Source organism: Symphalangus syndactylus, chromosome 11, assembly GCF_028878055.3.
Source record: "Symphalangus syndactylus isolate Jambi chromosome 11, NHGRI_mSymSyn1-v2.1_pri, whole genome shotgun sequence".
Taxonomy (NCBI): domain Eukaryota; kingdom Metazoa; phylum Chordata; class Mammalia; order Primates; family Hylobatidae; genus Symphalangus; species Symphalangus syndactylus.
The window spans coordinates 46,635,765-46,658,503 of record NC_072433.2 but is presented as its reverse complement, the minus strand read 5'-3'; the positions used below and the strand labels follow the sequence as shown (position 1 = coordinate 46,658,503).

The 22,739-nt window shown below is 37.4% G+C and overlaps 1 protein-coding gene across 2 annotated transcripts in view; it reads left to right on the top strand.

Moving 5' to 3' along the window:
- ITFG1 (integrin alpha FG-GAP repeat containing 1) overlaps positions 1 to 22,739 on the top strand; it is a 305,320-nt gene that overhangs the window by 88,162 nt on the left and 194,419 nt on the right. For both annotated transcript variants that reach the window (XM_055233174.2, XM_063611898.1), the window contains exons 7-8: positions 3,039 to 3,103; positions 13,099 to 13,180. In XM_055233174.2, the coding sequence (XP_055089149.1) occupies positions 3,039 to 3,103; positions 13,099 to 13,180 (147 nt within the window). The remainder of the gene's footprint in view (positions 1 to 3,038; positions 3,104 to 13,098; positions 13,181 to 22,739) is intronic.

The following is a 22,739-nucleotide window of genomic DNA, read 5'->3' as shown; positions in this document are numbered from 1 at the left end:
AAATCCTTAATTCCCAAAAGGGCATCTGGGTGGCATGTCACATCCATGACGGTTTCTGGAGTACATTTCCTTAATTTTATTTTGTGAATTACTCTTAGCCATGTGAGAGGGTGAGAACTTTATTGCTTCGTTGATGAAAAATTTTCTTTAGGAGTTTCTTCATTCCCATTTCATTCAAAGTCTGAGACATGATTCTTTATATTTAATTACTAATAATTAATTTTCTCTATTTTTGTTTCTCCGTGTAATGAATCATTTATTTTTTCTATGACCCCTTTACATAATTGAATAGTGAAACGATATTTTTTTAAAAATCTATTTTATAAGATACTTCCAATCCCTCAACTAGCATTACTACTTTTCAAAGTTTTAATAAATAGCTAGCGAAGCCATGGAAATAGAATCAGCATTGTATTATAGTTCCTAAATTCTTTAAATATGCATGAAAGAAGAGGGCATAATTTTCACCTTCTATGCAAATATAGATTGTGACTAATAGAACACCAGTGGAAAAAAATTTTTGAATTGGTTTTCAAGAAGTGGCGATAAATTGCTGGTAGTTACACCACTCCCTCTAACTATCCCCTTGACCATATCTTAACCATATATGGTCACAGACTCATTCTTCTAATCCCATGACGCTAACTGCCTTATCAAGACACCAGACCTTTGATTTCTTGTTGAAAACATGTCTCCACATTTATTCTATTTTCAAATGGGTTAAGAGTTTCAAAAGTTGGATATTTTCAGTTTGAACAAATTCACCTGTAACATAGTAGCTTGCTTGCCCCTTTTCTCGGTTTTACTTCTTTCAAATAGGTCAGAACTTGCACTCATGCCTCCCTTAGTGATTCTTAGAACTCTCTTTGGCTGTTAATCCCTAATCACTTTCTTATGCTGATTATTCCCATTTTCAGATGCTATAAAAATGTAACACCTTTTAAACATACTTAGTACAGTAGTCACTGTGATTATTTTTAATGAAACACTTTAACGTAGACCTTCTTTTCCCAAGACTTTCCATTTAAAGACATAATAGAGCAATTATTTTTAGACGTCCAAGCAAATTTGCAAGAACTACAATATACATATAGCATGTTATCCATAATTATCCAACAATCATTTGAACATGTTATATTTCCTAGCTCATAGAAACAGCGGGGATAGAAAAATCCGTTAGGCATGAGTCCTGCCCTCAGGGAGCTTTGGACAGACAGATGTGAAGCCAGAATACCATGGTAGGTTGTAATCACTGCCGTGACGGAGGTAGCACAGGAAAATAACAGCGGAGGGAAAGCTATGTCTAGGGAGAGGAAGGAACTCTAGAAGGAAGAGGACATTTCAACCAATTTTGAAGAATCCATTCACCAAGTGGCTGTGAGGTGGAAAGGTACTACAGAGACAAGGAATGACATGTGCAGAGGCAAACAGAGGTCAAAAAACATGATAAAATCTGGCGACTACTTTGCTCTGTCTGAACACAATCTTCTTGTGAGGGAGTAGCACAGAATTGAGGCTGGAAAGGTAGGTAAGGTGGCCTTCACATAACAGCTGAGGGATTTGCCCTTTATCTTGGAAGAAAAGGAATGAGATCAAATGACTTTGGAAGTAACACGTCATTGGGAGTGCATGAGTAACAGTAAACAAATCACGTTCATAGAGGACTACATTTGTATATCCACAGGCAAAACATTTTCCTTGTTGTGGAAATAAATACAGAGCTATTTGATACATGGACAAAAGAATGGTTCCACTTGGAATGAGGAGTTTTGAGTTCAACTAATTATAAAAGTAAACAAATTCCTTAGCTTTTGAGTGATTCCATTAAAATCTTTATTATTATAATTATTAGATAAATTAGCTTCATCAAATTCATATGACACCCTTACAGAAAACACATTAAAATGTGAATGATAGTTTTCTGAGCATATCTAATGTAGGAAGGAAAAAAAAAACTTTTTTTTTTTCAGTAGTTATGGCCTTCACATCACTCTGAATTTTTTTTTTTTTTTTTTTTTGATGAGATGGAGTCTCCCTCTGTCGCCAGGCTGGAGATCAGAATCTCAGCTCACTGCAACCTCCGCCTCCTGGGTTCAAGTAATTCTTCTGCCTCAGCCTCCCAAGTAGCTGGGACTACAGGCATGCGCCATCACACCCAGCTAATTTTTGTATTTTTAGTAGAGATGGGGTTTCACCATGTTGGCCAGGATGGTCTTGATCTCCCACCTCAGCTTCCCAAAGTGCTGGGATTATAGACATGAGCCACAGTGCCCGGCCAGTAATTTGTTTTTTAAAGTATAAAACAGTAATGTTATTTTAATATTCCTATAAGCCACTTCATCGTTTTAATACCTTATATATTCACTAAGTAAAATTGCCATGATGCAAACATAATAAATGCTGCTACTAGAATAGATTTGTTTGCAGTAATAGGCCTTTACAATAATAGGATGTTTCATTTGACTGTGAACCTATTTTTTTCCAAAGAAATTTTATTAAAATTATTGTACTTTTCAATAAAACGACCATTTGTTAGCTGGAATTTATGAAGACAATTCTATTACTGAAAATTTGAAACATAATTTATTGTTCATTTAACATGAGTGCAAAAACTTTTGAGTGGTGAAATACTGTTGTTTAAAATAATGCTGAAAACTATGATATATAGGTAAGTGTTGCTTTCAGGGTGAGAAAGCAAATGTGATTGTGATCAGAATATCTGTTTTTAAAAATATAGTACACTTTGGAATAAAAAAGATTAAAAGGCACATGATTAAAAAAAGTGCAACACATAACTATTCTTGGAAATAAGGAATGTTCTTGAAGGACTAATACCAAATATCCTCATTAAATACATTTTCTTTAATACAAGGTCATCTGCTTTTTTTTTGATGGGATGAAACTTGTTACAATATAATTTAAAATATGTTTAAGTAGAATTGTATTAATTCTTTTAATGTATTGCATTTTTTTCTGTTTTTAAATGTACACATCAGTAAAACTACAAAACTTTACGTTTTTATTATTTTTCCTTCTAGATTTATTCCTGACGACATTGAATGCCACCACTAGTACCTTCCAGTTTGAGATATGGGAAAATTTGGTAAGAAATCTTTTCCTTGAAGCATTTTAAACTGATGGCTTTCAGTAAAAGCACACAATTTTAGAAAATAAAATGAAAATAATCACTTGGTTGATTTCAACAATAAACAGAAAACTTTAAGAGCCTTTGGTTGCATTGCTGCATTCAAACTACTGAATATTGCTGAAGGAAGTGATTCATTCAGCATCAGTTACTCTGCAGGTTTTTAGGCATGACTGCCAATTAAACCAATCTGGCTGCCCTAATGTGCATGTGAACAGGACCCCTGCTATGCTGTCAGCTGTTGAGAGAGTTACTGTCATTTAATTTGTCAGCATGATGGTTTATGAAAAAAACTATTTTAAAAAGACTAATTTTTCCCCTTTGCCTTTAGGCTTATATAAAGAAATAAGACAACAAACACCAAACTTACTGCCAGGTTGACTAGGATTAAGAAATCTTTCCCAATAGGGTTTTTTTTAAATCGTTAAGTAGAAGATTCCCAAACCAATGTCATGATTTTGTTTTACTTTTAGCTTGATGTGAGTTATATGATAGAATAATTAATGAAGAATAAACCACCTGAAATCTTAAAGTTAAATTTCAGGCTACATAGTAGAAGACAGGATCTGAGACCAGACAAAACTGGCCATCACAGTGACATTCGTGAAGTATTGGCCAAGTATCGAACCCCACTTTCCACACACAGAAATTGGGCGTAAGAGCCTCGGCTTCACAGGATCTTTGTGAAGATCAAATGAAACAGTTTGTGTAACATGCCTGATACGCAGTAGGCATTTATCAAATTTTAATTTTACGTCTGTTGATTTCCCATCTGCAACTCCTGATTGTACTGATTGTATTTTATTCAATCCAAATTAAACCCACAACCTTTAATAAATTTTATTAAAATGCTGATAAAAATAAACAGATTTTTGAAATGTAAAGCACAAACTTATGGAAGGAGACTCAGACTCATTATCAGCCATCCCTCATAATATGGTAAGTGATGCTGGTCATGACTCAGATCTCTTCATGGAAGGAAACTACGATTGGGGGTTGCTTTGTTTAGACGAAATCAGAGCTTCTGACTACTTCTAAGCTCAGCAATTTGATTCTTTTTTTTTTTTTTAATGGGGCAAGGGGAAGTAAGACATCTAAATCAAAAAAGACTTATTTAATGTACTACTTTTTTTAAAAAATGTAGTTATATTTGTTTTTCTGGTAATAGAAATATGGTTGCTATATTTTTATGACTGCCATACATTAAGTCCCCACTGCTGGGGGAAGTTTGTTTGCAGGTGGCCTTTCGTTGCTACCACAAGTGAATCTTGTAGTATTAGAATATGAGAGGTGTATTTGATTAACTTGTATCTGAGGGTCGGGGGAAGCCTCATTATAAATAAGTAGAATATCTATAGAACATAATGAAACACGCTTAAGTATCTGAGGTTCTTTCAGTCTAGGCTGATTTAAACTTAATGGAGTGAAGCAACTCAATAGGAGAAGATTCTTGATGAATAAAATAGATTTTGACTGGGTCTTTTGTTACTGTTTTCTTTAAAGAAAAGCAATAAATTCACTGTTAGAAAATGGGGACTAAAGGTTTTTCTTCTTATAAAGTGGCTGGATCAGTAAGTAACTTTTAAAGAAAAAAGCATTTTTAAACTCTTGTTAAAGATGGTAAGGCAGATTTTCTTCGAGAGTGCTCCTACAGTGGGGTTTTGCGGTAGGGGGAAGAGACTGGACTCACCTCCAAATACAAGGAAAATCAGGATGTTATAACCAATGAGCAGGATGGGGGTCAGTGGAAGGGAAATTACTTGGGCAGGGTAGTGGTTGGGATAAGTTAAGCAGAGTTCTCGGAGGAGCCTAACCAAAGTTTGGTCAAGGAGATAATCTTTCTCAGTTTCCACAGTAACAATAGTTAATCATTAGTAAATTCAGAATTAACTAGGATAGGTAAAGTTTGGTTTCCATAAAATGAATGATCATTTTCAATTAGAGATTGGACAGAGACTTTGCAGTCACATACTAATTTGCCAAAAAAACCTCAAAACCTATAAAACCACGTTAGCCAGGAGAAGAATGAAAACTCAACAAATCTTTTTACGTATCAGTTGCATGTACAGCCTCATGGTAGTGATCTGGCAGATACAGAAGTGAATAGGACTTGTAGGCTAGGAGCTGGGATGTGAGTATGAATGACCCTGGCTGGTATGATGAGATATACATTATGCTACAGGAATTCAAAGAGCAGTTGCTTCTATCTGGTTCCAGAATTATCAGTGAATGCCTCAAGAAAGACGTGGTATTTAGGCCAGGAGTGGTGGCTGACACCTGTAATCCCATCACTTTGGGAGACTGAGGCAGCCAGATCACCTGAGGTCAGGAGTTCAAGACCAGCCTTGCCAACATGGTGAAACCCCGTCTCTACTAAAAATACAAAATTAGCCTGGTATAGTGGTGCACGCTTGTAGTTCCAGCTATTCGGAGGCTGAGGCAGGAGAATCACTTGATCCCAGGAGGTGGAGGTTGCAGTGAGCCGAGATTGCACCACTGCACTCCAGCCTGGGCGACAAGAGCAAAACTCTGTCTCGAAAGGAAAAAAAAAAAGATGTAGTATTCAACATGGCTAGTATGAATTAAAGGATTTTAGTGATTTGGAAGTGAGAAAGAAAGAGGAAAAGGCAGGCAAGGAATTGCACAGGAGACAAAGGACACATCCAGATGGTATAAAGTGGCTGGTTTAGGCCAGAACATGAAAGAGATATTGAAATGTAAGACTAGAAAAATTGGTTTATACAAGATCAGCAAGAGCTTTGATTTCTAAACTAAGTAATTTGATCTCTTAAAAATCTACTGAGAAGCTATTGTTTTAGGACTGAGGGTGAGATGAATAGAACCTTCATTATTGCAATTAAATTGGCCACTGTATATCAGATAGGTTAGCATGCAACATCTGGAGGTAGGGAGATTAAAGTTTATAATAAATTTAGGAGGAATTTATAATAACCTGGGAAAGAGATGAATGATTAAAGAAGGAAATGTTGGGAATAGACAAGAAGGGTTAGATCTGAGAATACAGGATGACCATTAACACAGTGCTTACTTGTGTTTTCTTCTGGTGAGCAATAAGAGAAATAGAGGCCAGGCACAGTAGCTCACACCTGTAATCCCAGTACTTTGGGAGGCTGAGGCAGGCAGATCATTGGAGGTTGGGAGTTTAAGACCAGGCTGGCCAGCTGGTGAAATCCCATCTCTACTAAAAATACAAAAATTAGCTAGGTGTGATGGCACATGCCTGTAGTCCCAGCTACTTGGGAGGCTGAGGCAGATGAATCACTTGAACCCGGGAGGCAGAGGTTGCAGTGAGATCATGCCACTGCACCCCAGCCTGGGAAACAGAGCAAGACTCCATCTCAAAAAATAAAAAATAAAAAAAAGAGAGACATAGAAAAGATAAAAGAAGTAACTAATTTGGGGCAGGAAGAAAATTATTTTAGAATAGAGATATGTCTCCCAACTAATCAGGAGGCTGAGGCAGGAGGATTGCTTGAGCCCAAGAGTTTGAGGCTGCAGTGAGCTATGATTGCACCACTGCACTCCAGCCTGAGCGACAGAGCAAGACCTCATCTCTATATTAAAAAATTTTTTTAAAAAGCAAAAAACAGAGACATGTCAAGGAAGTGGTTAGAAATGTAGGAACAGAACTCAAGGAAGAAAGTAGGTAAGTGTCGTGGAGGAAGAGTTAAGAATGGCAAAACCAGAGACCATCCTGGCTAACACGGTGAAACCCCGTCTCTACTAAAAATATAAAAAATTAGCTGGATGCGATGGCAGGCGCCTGTAGTCCCAGCTACTGGGGGGCTGAGGCAGGAGAATGGCGTGAACGCAGGAGGCAGAGCTTGCAGTGAGCCAATATCGCACCACTGCACTCCAACCTGGGTGAAAGAGCAAGACTCCATCTCAAAAAAAAAAAAAGAATGGCAAAACCAGATCCTTGGACACCCTTTATGTCAGAATTTTTCAGCCTTGTCACATCACCATTTTGAGCCAGATAATTCTTTCTGTGAAGAACTGTCTTGTTCACTGTCAATTGTTTAGCAGTGTCCCTGACCTCTTCTCACTAGTTCATAGTAACCACCTCCCAGTTGTGACAATCAAAAATGTCTGCAGACATTGCCAGATGTTCTCAGGGGACTAAAATTGCCTCCGTTGAGAACCACTGCTTTACATAAATAAAGATAGGGGCATGCAGTCGTCATTACGTACTGCTTCATGGTCAGTTTTTACCTTTATAAATATGGCAGTTTTAACATTAAATATTAAACATGAAAGCCAGAGCATTGGTAGTCATCCATGAAAGGCTACTTGCTACCACATGACACTTTTGGTTGGAATTCAAGTAGAAAATGGCAGAAAGTCTCCTTGTCAACAGGTGTGGGTTAGCTGCTTCAGTGGTTTTGGTAGTTGTGGTAGCAATAGTAACAGCATTATTACTAGTGTTCCTACTACTATTACTAACATTAAATGCATGCTGTGTGCTAGGCACTATACTGAGCATTTTGTATGTATTATCTCCTTAATCCTCACAAAATCCTTGTAAAAATACATTTTTTAATAAGTCAAGGAATGCTTAGAGAAGGACTAACTTATTCCTGCCTCATGGCTAGCAAACAGTGGAGCTGAGAGTTGAACTAGGAAATCTGTTTCTAAACCTTCTACCCTTAAGTCATTGAAATTAGTACACAACAATTCCAGAAACCAACTCAGAAAAGAAAAGGTAAAGAGATGGCTGCAACAGAGCCCCTAGTGAGTTCGTTGAATTTTGGATTGCAGGGAAACAGTGCAGATCGGTAAGAACATCACAGTAAAAAATGCTGCAGTCAAAGGATACAAAATTGCAGCTAACTAGGAATAATGTCTAGTGTTCCATAGCACTGCAGTTGACAGGATGACTGTGGTTAACAATAATATATAGTTTCAAATAACTGGAATTAACACAAGATTTTTTCAGTGCCACTTCGCCAGCTAGAGACCTCCACCACTGGTGGGGCCTCTGCTCAAGTTTCACTTACAACCACTGGGCTGGCTCTGCCCTCTCGACCCAGCAGGCTGTGTTTGGCTCGCGCTACCAGTTCTAATCTCACACCCACTGTGGGCAAGCCAGGCACTGCATGATGAGGGGTGTATAAGCAAGCAAGTGCAGGGCAGCTGCTCCAGGCGCCAACTCCATGCAAGACTGAGGCTCAACCAGGCATACTACAAGCAGCTTCTGACTTAGGCACCAGAGTTTGGACAACGGGAGCACAGTGGCACCTAAAAACTTGGAGGTACCAGCAAATGCAGGGCCCTAAAGGGGGTGTTACAGTGGACAACCAGAGATTGAGCAAGGTGGAGAAGAGTTTTATTTAGCAACAGCATAGCTCTCAGTGGACAGGGGACCTGAAGTGGGCAGCCCCTACCCGAAGGCAGGGAATCCCCACGTGTGGCTGAGTCTGGGGGTTTTATGGGCTCAAAATGGGGGAGTGCATGTGGATTGGTCCATGGCGGCCTGGGAAAAGCACCATTTTATTGTCTAAGAGGCATCGAGGAAGTTCTCACTCTGGTCGGGGACTTTACCCGGAACTGGCTACTTGGTTTCAGGCTTTAATTTTTCTTTGGTTTCAAGGTCGGGTTTCACCGGGACCCATCCCTATCTGCCTAGGAATTTGTCTGCCTCCTGCTGCTATTAGAAGGAGGATATTGAGGCCAGGCGCGGTAGCTAACGCCTGTAATCCCAGCACTTTGGGAGGCCAAGGCGGGCGGATCACAAGGTCAGGAGATTAAGACCATGCTGGCTAACACGGTGAAACCCCGTCCCTACTAAAAACACAAAAAAATTAGCCAGGAGTGGTGGCAGGTGTGTGTAGTCCCAGCTACTCGGGAGGCTGAAGCAGGAGAATGGCATGAACCTGGGAAGTGGAGCTTGCAGTGAGCCAAGATCGCACCACTGCACTCCAGCCTGGGCCACACAGCAAGACTCCATCTCAAAAAAAAAAAAAAAAAAAAGGAGGATATTGAATATTTTGAATAGGAAGAAATGATAAATGTTTGAGATGATAGATATGCTAAAAACCCTGATCCAATCACTATACATTACAAGTACCAAAACATCACTGTGTGCCCCATGAGTATGTATAATTATTATTTATCAGTTTTTAAAAAACAATACAGTGTAAAAAAAAGTAGTATTGTTTGTTTCATAGCAAAATTACTCTCATACTAAAGAACATAAATATACAAATAGGTGGAGATTCCAATCCAAAAGTAAAAAAGAGAGTTAGACCATGGAGTAAATGAGTACCAAATGGCAGCCTGTGAAAAAAGTACTTGCAGATCATAAGCACAGGACTGCCATTATGACAGTACCATATAGGTGCCTGATACATTGCATTTTGCAGAATACTGTTATCTTTCATTCCATTTGACCTCTCCAGAACCCTGCAAGTAGACAGTACATTTAATCCCTTCTAACAACTGAAGAACTGAAGCCTAGAACAGTGAGTGGCTGTCCCAAAGTGACATAACTTTTCAATGAAAAAGGACTGGAACCCACCTCACCTTACTCCAATTCTAGTGTTCTTTGCACCAGACTGTTCTCCCAGAATATGTTCAAAATGAAAAACAGTATTGATCATGTTTCTCCTCCTTCATTAATAGCTACCGAGCAGCTTCATCTTTGAAAATGAGTGTAGTTATGCTGCACTTTAAAATGTATTATCTATTGAGATAAAATATATTGATGATGCAGTTTATTAAATCATTTCATTACATATTAAATATGTAAGTAATCTGAATGGAAATGAAGTTATATATGTTTATACTGCTAAGCAAAGTAAAGAACAAGTGATGATAATAATAATGGAAAAGTTGTCTAATGAAGTGTTGTCTTTTCCCCCAACTCTGTCACATGTATAATGTGTTCTGCTTACTCTCACTATGGCCAGAATATATTTTCCTCCAGCAGTTGGAAGTGGGCATTGCTCTTCTATTGATGCTCAGTGTGAAAGTGGCATTTTAGAAGACATGGAAGGCTGTTACTTCAATATTTCTTGATGGAGATAAATCATGAGGTTATATCTATATATTTCTAGAAATATTTACCAAAATTCATAGACCTTCAGTGGGGTAATTTGTTCACTTCAGTTAGTATATTGAGTTGATATTCAGCTTTATCTCATAGAAGGCTGATATATTTTAAGAGAGATTTTTCCATTCATTTATGAAACATTCTATCCACTCTACACAATGCTGGATGCTGTGATCTTTATTTTTTTTATTATTTTTTTGTGTGTGTGAGGTGGAGTCTTGCTCTGTCACCCAGGCTGGAGTACAGTGACTCAGTCTTGGCTCACTTGCTCACTCCACCTCCCAGGTTCACGTGATTCTCCTGCCTCAACCTCCCTAGTAGCTGGGATTACAGGTGTGCACCATACCCAGCTAATTTTTTTTGTATTTTTAGTAGAGACGGGGTTTCATCATGTTGGCCAGGCTGGTCTCGATCTCCTAACCTCAAGTGATCTGCCTGCCTCGGCCTCCCAAAGTGCTGGGATTGCAGGTGTGAGCCACCATGCCCAGCCAAGCTGTGATCTTTTTTTTTTTTTGAGACAGAGTCTCGCTCTGTCACCCAGGCTGGAGTGCAGTGTGTGATCTTGGCTTACTGCAAGCTCCGCCTTCTGGATTCACACCATTCTTCTGCCTCAGCCTCCTGAGTATCTGGGACTACAGACACCTGCCAACATGCCCGGCTAATTTTTTGTATTTTTAATAGAGATGGGGTTTCACCATGTTAGCCAGGATGGTCTTGATCTCCTGACCTCATGATCCGCCCGCCTCGGCCTCCCAAAGTGCTGGGATTACAGGCATGAGCCACCGCGCTGGGCCAATGCTGTGATCTTTCTAAAATGCAAAAGCACTTGACACTTCAGCTAGGGATTTGGCAACTTTCACACATCTCTAGTGCAATTTCGGGTTCTAGGTAAGACTGGAGGGAAAGCCTAAGGCTTAATACCCTTACTAAATAAGATGTCTATAGAAAATCATTGAAAAATACATCAAATGCTTTAATAATGGGAGGGGAAACATGTTTCTGCACAGGGACAATGGAGTGTTAAAGTGGTTGGAACATTGCTTGTCACGTGAAAAATCTTATTTCCTTACTCATGGTCCTCAAGCATTTGGGTTTTGTGCTTTTGTTACAGCAGTGCATTTCTCTATAAAGATCAGCAGTGATTTCTTAAGAAACCGACTTGCAGATTGTGATGTTATGAAATACAAATTTGGCATTAGTCCCCATTTCCTAACATAGAACTTCTGAAAGACCTAGAATCTCCAAAGGGATGTCTTTTTGTATGCTAATGAGTTGACTGGTGGATGACAACCCCAAAATAACTTCAGAATGTGGCTGGTCACCAGAATGACCAAGACATGATTAGAGGATTGGGACTTTTAGCCCTTCCCACAACCTCCAGGAATGGGGGAGAGTCTGAAGGTTAAAGTAATCACCAATGGCCAGCAGTTTAACCAATCATGCCTACCTAATGAAGCCATCATAAAAACCTAAAAGAACTAGGTTCTGAGAGCTTCCTGATAGCTGAGCAGGTGGAAGTTCATGGAAGGTGGAGTGCCCAGAGAGGGCATGGAAGCTCTGTGACCCTTCCGTACCTCACCCTACTCATCTCTTCATCTGTGTCCTTTGTAATATCCTCTATAATAACTCAGTAAACATGTTTCCCAGAGTTCTGCAAGCCACTCCAGCTGTGAATCCAAAGAGGGGGTGGTGTGAGTCCCAACTTGAAGCTGGTCAGGCAGAAATACTGGAGGTCCAAACTTCAGACTGGTGTCTAGGGTAATTTGAGGGACTGAGCCCTCAACCTGTGGAATTAGAGGACAGCCAGGTGGTATCCACTGCAGAAATGATTGCTTGTTTATGGTGGGGAGAAATCCCCCACATTTAGTCACAGAAGTCTTATGTCTGTTGATTCTTGTGTGAGAGCATAAGGGAGAAAACCAGTGCTCATTTTTTCACTCACACAGATCTACAGTATCCTTAAAGGAGCAAAGAAGGAAAAACTCATTTTAAAGTATACAGATATCCTGTATACAGTGTGTAGGAATCAGAGTCAGTATCTCAAACAGAAAATAGAGAGGTCAGTAATAAGAAGAACTCTGTACAAACCTGAGAGCTCAGAATTTCAAATTCATTGTTTTGAGTTCTTTTTCTTGTGTAATAATCTAAAATTATAGAAGGGAAAGGCAATAATTTAAAGAAAGGCGTATTATTTTTGGTAATCAGATGTGTGCTGTTTTTGTTTGGAAAGAGTGAGTGAAACAAAGGATCGCTAATAAGCTCTCCTTTTCTGTTTAGCTTAGGCACCTCTGCTCAGTCAGCACGTGGCTGCTGTTGTAATCCTTTGCTTCCCTTCTCATTGATACGTAAACTTGAGTTGATGGATTGGCCCTTTAAGGATCAATGAAATTCTCCTCTCATTTCAATATCTTTTCTTAATTGTTCCCAACAGAATCTTCTTCCCTTAAAATCTGCAAAATATGTCTTTGTACTCATACTAATTATGTGTTACCGTCAGAAATCCTATTTTTCTGACTTATATTCTATCTCCCAACTGGACTGTAAGCTCTTTGAGGGTAGGAACTAGTTTTATAATTCTTTATATTTCCGAAGCCTTCCACAGTACTTGAAATTACTACTCTCTGAAATTATGATGATGATTTGATAAAAGATACCAGAATCGACAGCAAGGAAAGCATACCAGATTCATATTTTCTTCTTCAACTCACAGGAGTTTCCTTTGCTTCAAAATAAAAGTAAAACAGGAGATTGGAATAATTTTTGTGCAATACAACAAAATACGAAGTTATTTATTTCCCCAGTTCAGTTAGAATGCTTTGTTTTACACTTAACAAATGAGTGGGTTAAGATGGTCTAATTCAAAGTTTTCTTCATTTAACAGGATGGAAACTTCTCTGTCAGTACTATATTGGAAAAACCTCAAAATATGATGATGGTTGGACAGTCAGCATTTGCAGACTTTGGTAAGATTTGGTAAAAAAAAAAAAAAAAAAAAGGCTTTTGCCTTTCCAATTCTCTCCCTCTTTCTGATCTATTTATATTAATTCCCCATAGCAGGAAATAACTCCAGGGTCTTCAGAGCTATTATAGCTTCAAAAGATGCCTATTCCATAATAATATTGTACGTGACATGTCAATTCCTTAATGAAATAAGGAGAAATTTATGAAGTGTTTAAAAAATAGCTTAATACTGTTTGCAGAAGTAATATGCAAAACAAGAAAATCTACTGAGACTTTTTCTAGAGAATACCAGGTATTAATTACCGTAAATTCTTCACGTATATCCAACATACGGAACAAATAGAAGTGAAGGAGTTAATCTGAGCTCTTAAAACCAATACTAAAAGCCATTTTTATTTACAACTTAATTTTAAAGCAGAGTAATGTCTATTATGAATTACCCAAAAGAGGACATATGAATTTCTGTTTTCCATAAGATTCTGCACAATCAAGTTCACATTGGTCAGGAACTTCCAAAGCATATGTGGCTCTTTTTATCATTTGTCAGAGTAATTGTATTAGATGGGAAAGTGGTCTGCCCCACCTAAAAGCTGTTCAGTGCTTGTTCCGCTGATCCTTCATTATGCCAATAAACCACCGTAGGCTTTCCTCAAAATGTAGATGAGACATCACCATGTTCAGATACCTCAGCTTCCTCATATATAAAATGGGAATGACAATAATATCCACCTCTAAAGGCTATTATGAATAGCACAATGTAAATAAAGCACAGTGACAGGCTTATAGCAAGAGCACAAGAAGTTAGAGTTTGAGCGGGGTACAGTGGCTCTCGCCTGTAGCCCGAGCTACTTGTTAGGACTGTTTGAGCTCAGGAGTTCAAGTCCATCCAGGGCAACATAGTGGAACCTCATCTGAAATTGTAGTTTGAGTCTATTCTTTGGACTTACCTGTTTTTTGTTCTTGTTGCCTCTGCTGCTCTGAATGCAGCTAAATCAAGTCACTGTTCAGTGTCATATGGATGTATCCTGACACAGCTAAACCAGGAGGTTTGATAATGTCATATCATGGAAATTTTAACATGAATCTCTATGTTGTCCTATATTTTAGTTATATTGAATATTATGTTAATTTTAAGTAAATTTCTGTTGCCATTACAGTTTTTCATGCCAATAGTCAAGTGATAGAACACATGACGTTATTTTTTGGAATTTGCTGGCTAATTTGATTAGCTAGATTAATAACAGCTCTATCTGCAAGTCTCTCATTAGGAAAAAAGTGTATATGTACTATATAATTCTCAGGGAGTGCAGAGATCTCTCTGACCCCCTTAATCCCTGGTTAAAAACTCCAAATTAAAGTTATATCTTTTATGATCGTGTGTTTTATATCATAAAATGCCTTACTTTTAACAAAATTATTAGTAGCTTTACTTAGAGGATTTTTTACAATTTTGCTAAACATAAACATTTGCATGTTAGTGTTTTTAAGATGTGCAGATTATAAGACACAGTCAAGTTAAGAAACATAACTATTGCTCCCTGTTTTTAATAGCTTTGGGTAGTTTATCAGTAAACTTTTTTAATAGTACACTTTTAATAAATATCACACATTGGCTTTTTAAAAGTTCATGTATTTTTAGTTGAATATTGGCAAAAATGACTGCTGGGTCCAAAAATATGAATATTAACATATAAAAAATATGCATTTTTCCTGTGAAAAGTGTACATTTGAATATGTTTGTGAATTGCATCCAGCCCTCCATCTTCCTTTCCACCTACTTCCTTTGAACCAAAACAAGGGAAGTGACTGACAGCCAGGAAGTCAGCATGATTCCAGAAATTTACCGTTCAGTTGATAAAGAATGCACATGCTTAAATAAATGCTGTAAGTGACAAGAAGTCTGTACCAAAGAGAAGTGTTTAAATGGCTCCCAGCTCACTTGTCTAAAAAAAAAGAGAAGACTAGAAAGAAACAGAGCCAAAGAGTAATAATGGTTTTGTTAAAGTAGGAAAATAGATTATTTTATTCCCTATTTTCCAAATTTTGTTATGTGGCTAGAATAATATGTTAATTTAATAGCAAAAAAAGTAAATTATAGAGAAGTAGTAGTCAACAATGGCAAGAAATAAACCAAAGTATATACTTACTGCCCAGTAAAAAAAGTGTTATTTTTATCATAGAACTTTTGAGTTCATGTAAAATTGATACTATTTTCTGAGTGGCATGAACGACTCATTTAGAAAAGGTCGTGTATGGCTGGGTGTGGTGGTTTGTACCTGTAGTCTCAGCTTCTCGGGGCTGAGGCAGGAGAATTGCTCAAGGCTGCAGTGAGTTGTTGCCAAGCCACTGCACTCTAGCCTAGGCAACACAAGTGAGACCTCATCTCTAAAAAAATTTTTTTTAAAGAATGAAAGAAGAGGTTGTGTAGTTTCACAGGGTCTTTAACACCAAATAAAATGCAAAAGTTAGACCTCTGAAAAAAATTAAACTTCTATTATTCTTTAAATATTGTGCTGAATACTATGTAAGAAAACTGATTTTAAAGTTAACGTCCTTTAGGAATTTTACAGGCCTGGTGCAATGATTCACACCTATGATCCCAACACTTTGGGAGGCTGAGGCGGGAGGATCACTTGAGCTCAGGAGTTTGAAACCAGCCTGGGCAACATGATGAAACCCCATCTCTACCAAAAATACAAAAAAATTAGCTGGACATGGTGGCACAAGCCTGTGGTCCTGGCTACTCAGGAGACTGATGTGGGAGGATCACTTGAGCCTGGGAGGCAGAGGTTGCAGTGAACAGTGATCGTGCCACTGCACTCCAACCTGGGTGGACAGAGTGAGACCCCCTCTCAAAAAATAAATAAATAAATAAAAAAGAAAGAAAGAAATTTATAGTCCAGTTGGGAAGACAGAATATGAATATGTTAAAAAAAAATACAAGAGTAAAGCAACAAGTAACTGCCACAATATAAGAGAAACCAAACTGCATTTAATTGTTGATTATGAAATTAATGCCATGGATAAAGTGCTAATAAGTCTTGTGGAAACATAGATTATCCTAAGCTGAGAAAGGGTACAAAAGCCTCATGGAAGTGGTGAGATTTTGTACTGGACTTTGGCTAAAAATATGTGGAGATATAAAAATGGTTTGGTTAGTGACTAGTGAATAAACCACTTTGGGTTGAATCGACAGTTTCTGTAAAAATATAGAAGAATAATAAATGGCCTGGGAACCCATTGGATTACCAAATGAATAACAGATGAACAAATGTTGATTTTATTCTGTAGAAGTGATGGGAAATAGTAGAACAATTTTGAACATCTATTTGTTAATACCTTTTTTATTAACTTCAGAAAGTAAAGTTGAACAAAATCTTCTGGTCTGGTGGGATATGCATAATGTAATGCTTCTTGAGCATGCAGTAGGAGTTCAGAGGAAAGTTATTAGAACCTCTGAGGTGCCTGAGATTTTGATGTTAAAAAAGAGGCAGATTTAAACAGTTTTAAAATGTAGTATTTTCTAAAGGTGGAAACCACTCAGCAGACAGGTCGGGGCATGAGGTGGTGAGAGCCGGAGCTGAACTACATCAGTATGTGGAGGGAATCAGTAAATTTGCTGGTTTGACACTAGAGAGAGTAAAAAGTAAAAAATTGACTCTGAATTACCTAAAGAAGGGCGATACTATTCACAAAGATAGGTAAATCAGGAGAGGGAGCTGGATTGGGTACTGAGACGCTTTAAAGTTATCACATTAATCGTGCTGTAAAGACAACAAAGCCATCATATTTAGCAGACCTAAGATGAGGGAAAAAGCCAAGGCAGGTGTGAGAGCCCTATAAGAGAGAAGAGGTCAAGACTGAGACGAGCCCTCCAAACAAAAAGGTGTAAAATGGAGATCGACAGAGGGCTAAGGAGGGAGAAAAATGGGTGCTAAAAGGTGGTCAGACGCCTTCGGCAGATACTAAAATATAAGGCAAAAGAAGACCAAGAAAAGACCCTTAGATTTTCATTTTAGCAGGGTATTAGTGGCCCAAAAGTTATCATTTGCAGAATTCTTAGAGCAGTCCCTGAGTCATAGAAATTACCCAATAAATACTTGCTGCTACTGGTTAAGTGTCAGATGAGGTTCTAGGCCCTGGTCTCATATTTGGAACATCTGCAACCCATAAATGTCTCTCATAGCTAAGAAATAATCAAGGAAGGTGTATCTTCTAGAAGACATGTTTTCTGTCTTGCCCTACTATATCATCCTTTTAAACTGTATTTTAATCTTGAGTCTCTTTCTACGTAGGCTCTGAATATCAAATTCTAGAATTCCTATAAATAAGGTGTTATCTCTTATTAAATTATATAGGACAAAAAGTCAATAGAAATTAGAGAAAATAGGTATCAATTTTGTATGTAATACTAGATGTAGTGGAAATCAATAAAAGCTATAAAACTGAAGGGAAAACAGAAACCTTATACAGAATGTCAGCATTTTTTATAGATTGAATTATTATAAATGTCATAAATTTATTTATAAATTACACAGATCTCATGCTAACTGCTGTGTATCACATCTTCAGAAGGAGATCACACTTTCTTCTTCAAGTAAAGGGAGAATACTGGGCATAATGAATTGGGCCTTGGAATTTTCAGTCAGATCTAAATAATCCTATAAAAAATAAAGGAACTAATGAAAATGGAAAACTGTCATTCGTGAAAGTTATAAACATACTAGAAAATCTTGAACAACTTAAAGATAGTGTCATTGATGGTTAACCCCAAATATGATTCAATTGAGTACACCCAGTACCTAGCACAGTAATCAATGACATTTAGTAAAGTAAAGGAGAAAGGCAGGGACACCCCACATTAAAGTTGTTTTTTGAAGCCTTATAATACTTGGTAAAGATTCAGATGTTGATTCTAAATTAACCATTGTGGAGCTGATTTCAAAGCATTTATAGCAATTATGCTCCCTTTGTTTTATGGCTAGGTGTATTCAGTAACCATCTGACAAATTAAAATTGTTTCTTGTTCATGTTTGATCTGGAAAGTAAATCAGATGAGCCGAGTATGGAAATGTAAATTTAATATTTAGTCTGAATGCTAATTGGTAATTGAATGTTCATATTCTCTCTCACAAAAGAATTTTAAAAATCAAATGCCTTCAAATAGACAGGTGATGATTATATTATAAAAGAAGCTAGAAAGCAGAAAGTTCTGGGTGCTATGCTTTCTGTACTTGGTCTTATTATGTAAATCATTTAAGATTGGCTTTTGGTCCACAGTCTTACATTAATGGCACACTTGTTTGTTTGTTTTGTATCTTATAATTGAAAATTGGCTGCTCTTTTGTTAAGTAGCCCCTTTTTCATTAAAAAGGGACATTGAACACTAGTCAAAAATCAATAAAACAGAAAAATGTTTGAAGTTGCAGATATTCTCTCTTAAATGTACTACTGTACCATATCACTGTCATTGCCAGTCAGAAATTATCAAGTAAATACAGAGTACATTAATATGTATAATATGGGCAAATTAGATCTAAGTGCTGCATTATAATACTTTGATATTCTTCAAATTGTATGGTACATACATAGGATTCAATCAAATAGTTCAATCTGTTTATTCTTTATGGAGCAATTCGTTTTTCTTCCATTTAGTTTCCTTTCTGTTTTATAATGAAATATTTCTATTGTGTACAAGGCGTTGGTTAATGAATTCAAAAAATAGTTTTAGAGTTCCTACTATTTGTACTGGCTGTGTATTATATGCTTGGCATATAGCCAAGCCTCAAGCATACAAAAACCCTGTTCTCATGAAGTTTAAATTCTATTGAGGGAAGAAAGACAAAAACAATTAAATTAATAAGGAATTATTAGAAAGTGGTAAGAGCTCTGAGGGAATTAAACAAAGGGCTATAATAGGAAATGAGAAGGGCTATTTTAAGTAGCTCGTTGGAGGTTACATCTGATCTGAGACTTGAGTGAAGTTGTAGAAGGTTTTTGGGGAAAATGTTCCATGCAGATGGAACACATAAGTGAAGATTCTAAGGCAAAAATAAGCTTGATGTTTAAGGAACAAAAAGAAGGCTAGCACTGGGCCAGGTCTTGTAGTGCTTTGTGGACAAAGGTAACAAGGAGTTTGGATTTTATTTTAAATGTAACTGGAAATTTCAAGGAGACTAGTTAAGAGGGAAAAGCTATGGTGACTTGGACCAGGGAAACCACCAGGAAATGGATAGAAGTCTTATTTAGGACATATTGGAGACAAAGTTGACAGGAAATGCTGATGGATTCGATGTTGAACGGAAGAGAAAAAGAAGATTGATTTCTAGATTTTTGGTTTGAACAACTCAGCGCCATTTGATGAGGTAGGAAAGGAGTAGGAAGAGGAACTCTGGAGTTCTGTTAATTGATAGTTCTGTTTGGGACATGTTAAGTTTGAGATGTCTATTAGAAGACAAAATGAAATACAAATGGGAGATACAAGCTCTGGAGAGACACAGAGTTGGATATTAGCATGTCCTTGTTTAACTGCCATTTAGAAGCCAGATAATGGATAAATGAAGGAGCACATGTCCAAAGCATCCTGCCTTGGTTTCTAACATTATAAATGCACCTGTGCTGCAGTCACATTGCCTCCTTGGTGTTCTGCAAATTGGCCCTCCTGAGGCCTTTGCCCTTGCTTATGCCTCTGCATGATATTCCTCATGACTCACCCGCATACCACCTTCTGGTTTTGCCACATCACCCTCTCCTAGAGGCCTTCCCTGACCACTCTATTTAAAACTGTAAACCCTACCCCCAGCACTTCTGCCCTGCTTTCCTGCTTTATTTTTCTCCATTGCAGACTATTGCTGACATGGTATTCATTCTACTCATGTGCCCTCACCAGAACTCCATTGGTGTATTTTGTCCACCATTATATCTCTCAAGCCTATAGCAGTGCCAGTCACATTATAAATACTAATGAATAATATTAAATGAATTATTACATGAAAAATACTCTATTCAATTGGATATTAACTATTCAGTATTAACATTGAAAATTTTAAAATATTATAAATGGTTTTTAAGAATTAAGCTCAAGTTTAGGAAATCTTAAGACCTTCAACTATAATCCTAAACCAGAACTTCTGAGATTCATTCATATGATAAAGACTAACATATCATTACTTTTGCTTATTTTGATTAAAGTTAAGTGATTAAAAATTGTTCTGAATCTACAATGCACGAGTGCTGATTTCAGTAGGAGACATCCTGGATCCTTATAAAGTGTTAATTCTTAGTCTTCCTATTTACATTTTCTAATTCATGAATTCTGACCAGTAGATAACAACATACATTATCTACAGTATTTACTGTTATTTAGCATTTAAATAGACAACTGTATTTGCACAGCTTCTTAATATCCTTTTGTTTTTGTATAGTGCCAATTCTGTTTCCATGTATTCGAAGTCATCATAATCAGTTTAAACAGTTCTCCCTCTGACCTGCGGGACCTTTGTCTCCCGCAGCCTGCTCCACTCCTATCCCATCAAAAAAGGACAATGCTATTAGAAATTTTTGGTAAAACAAATATTTTATGTGTACTCATTGCCACAAAGCACCCAAAGTGGTGAAGTGTTCTTAGAGTACTCTTCTAATATTTGCAGTACTCTTTCAAACAAATAATAAACCCAGTTCATTAGTATTTCCTTTTCATTCCATGTCTGTGATGATTGCAGTGCAATAGTTACCACAGCAAAAGTGATTAGTTTCTGAGTTTCTACCTTGTAGCAAAGACGTCCCTGAGGCATCTATCTTGGTGAGTCATGGATGCCAGATGTGATTCTGATAAATATTTTGAATGCTTTTTTATTGGAAATCATAATTTATATAAAAATTATAAAATGGCTGCTTCATAGTCTTGACTTTATACATATTCAACATCTAAAGCAGACTAGGCTATATTGGTTTCTTTTAAAGTATACAAATATGAGGAAAAACTAGGACTCTCTATCCCTGGAGCCATTTTGTACAGGTTTGCATATAATAAATTCTTGCCTTTCTAGGTAAGAGTGTTTTTTTCCTAAATATACCTCTGACATATTGTATTCTCAAGACTGTCCTGTGCATTTAATTTTTTTTTTTTTTTTTTTTTTTTTTTTTTGAGACGGAGTCTTGCTCTGTTACCTAGGCTGGAGTGCGGTGGCATGATCTCAGCTCACTGAAAGCTCCGCCTCCCAGGCTCACACCATTCTCCTGCCTCAGCCTCCCAGGTCGCTGGGACTACAGGTGCCCGCCACCACACCCGGCTAATTGTTTTGTATTTTTAGTAGAGACGGGGTTTCACCATGTTAGCCAGGTTGGTCTCGATCTCCTGACCTCACGATCCGCCCACCTTGGCCTCCCAAAGTGCTGGAATTACAGGCGTGAGCCACTGCGCCCAGCCGCATTTAATTTTTTTGATGATGAATGGTATTATGAATGTATACTCAGCCTTTTCAATATGAAATTTAACATACTTAAAAATGCTGTGGGATAATGTTGTATTTTACATTATTATATTGCTATTTTGTAATTTAATAGATGGTATGTTTAATACTTTCTAATATAACCCACAAATTAATTGGAATATTTGTCGCTCTAAGCCTACCCTAGTTAATATAATTGATCTATGATAAATGGAGCACCCCATGAAACTGTTCTGTTAACTATGCATAGCTCTTTGTTTTTTTTTTTTGTTGCAACAGTACTATGAAAGTGATTATGGCAGATAACTTGGCTATTGTTAGACCTTACAGATACATATACCTAGGAAGGACCAAACGATGGTGAGATTTATTTCTCTATGGTGCATTACACCTGAGAGGAATTCCCTGCCATGAGTCAGAGTGACATAGAAGCTCATTATGAAAAGCCTAATGTCACTCCTGGGCAGAAAATATCCTGCCCTATTTTTAAACACATCTGACTTCCATTTCAACCCCATATTTTCCCCTCTGTAACTCCACATTTTCACTCTGTGTAAATGCCCCATTCGTTGATAAGTCATAGTTGTGCTTCTTGAATGTAGGCATGTACACAGCTTTTCTGTGCTTAACCTTAACCCATTGAAGAGCTGAATAATGAATTGATGGGTTGAATGAATGGTGGATGATGGATGGATAGTGACTGAATGGATGAAAGTGCCCTTTACTACTTATCACTTATTCACAGCAATCCTTTCCCTCCGACTCTCTCACAAAGCAATCCTGTTTTCCTGTTCTGTTCCCCAGTAGCAAGACAGTTCCCTTTTAGTCCTTGTTAACACACAGACAAGTGGACATTCTCTGTATTTAACTTGCTACCTATCATCACATCACCCTCTGTAACTAATATATGTTGAATTTAATCAAGAGAAAGCTTTCAAGTTTTTGTTAATCAGTGACATTGAAAGGATTTACAAGTTTTGTATATTGCAAATGTCTCTTTGCTTCCTTTTCATAATGCTCAAAAATAGTTATTTTTGGCAGAAACTATTTTATAGGAAATATTTTACATTTATCTCAAGTAATCTTTCCAAACCTTTCTGAGGTGAACAAT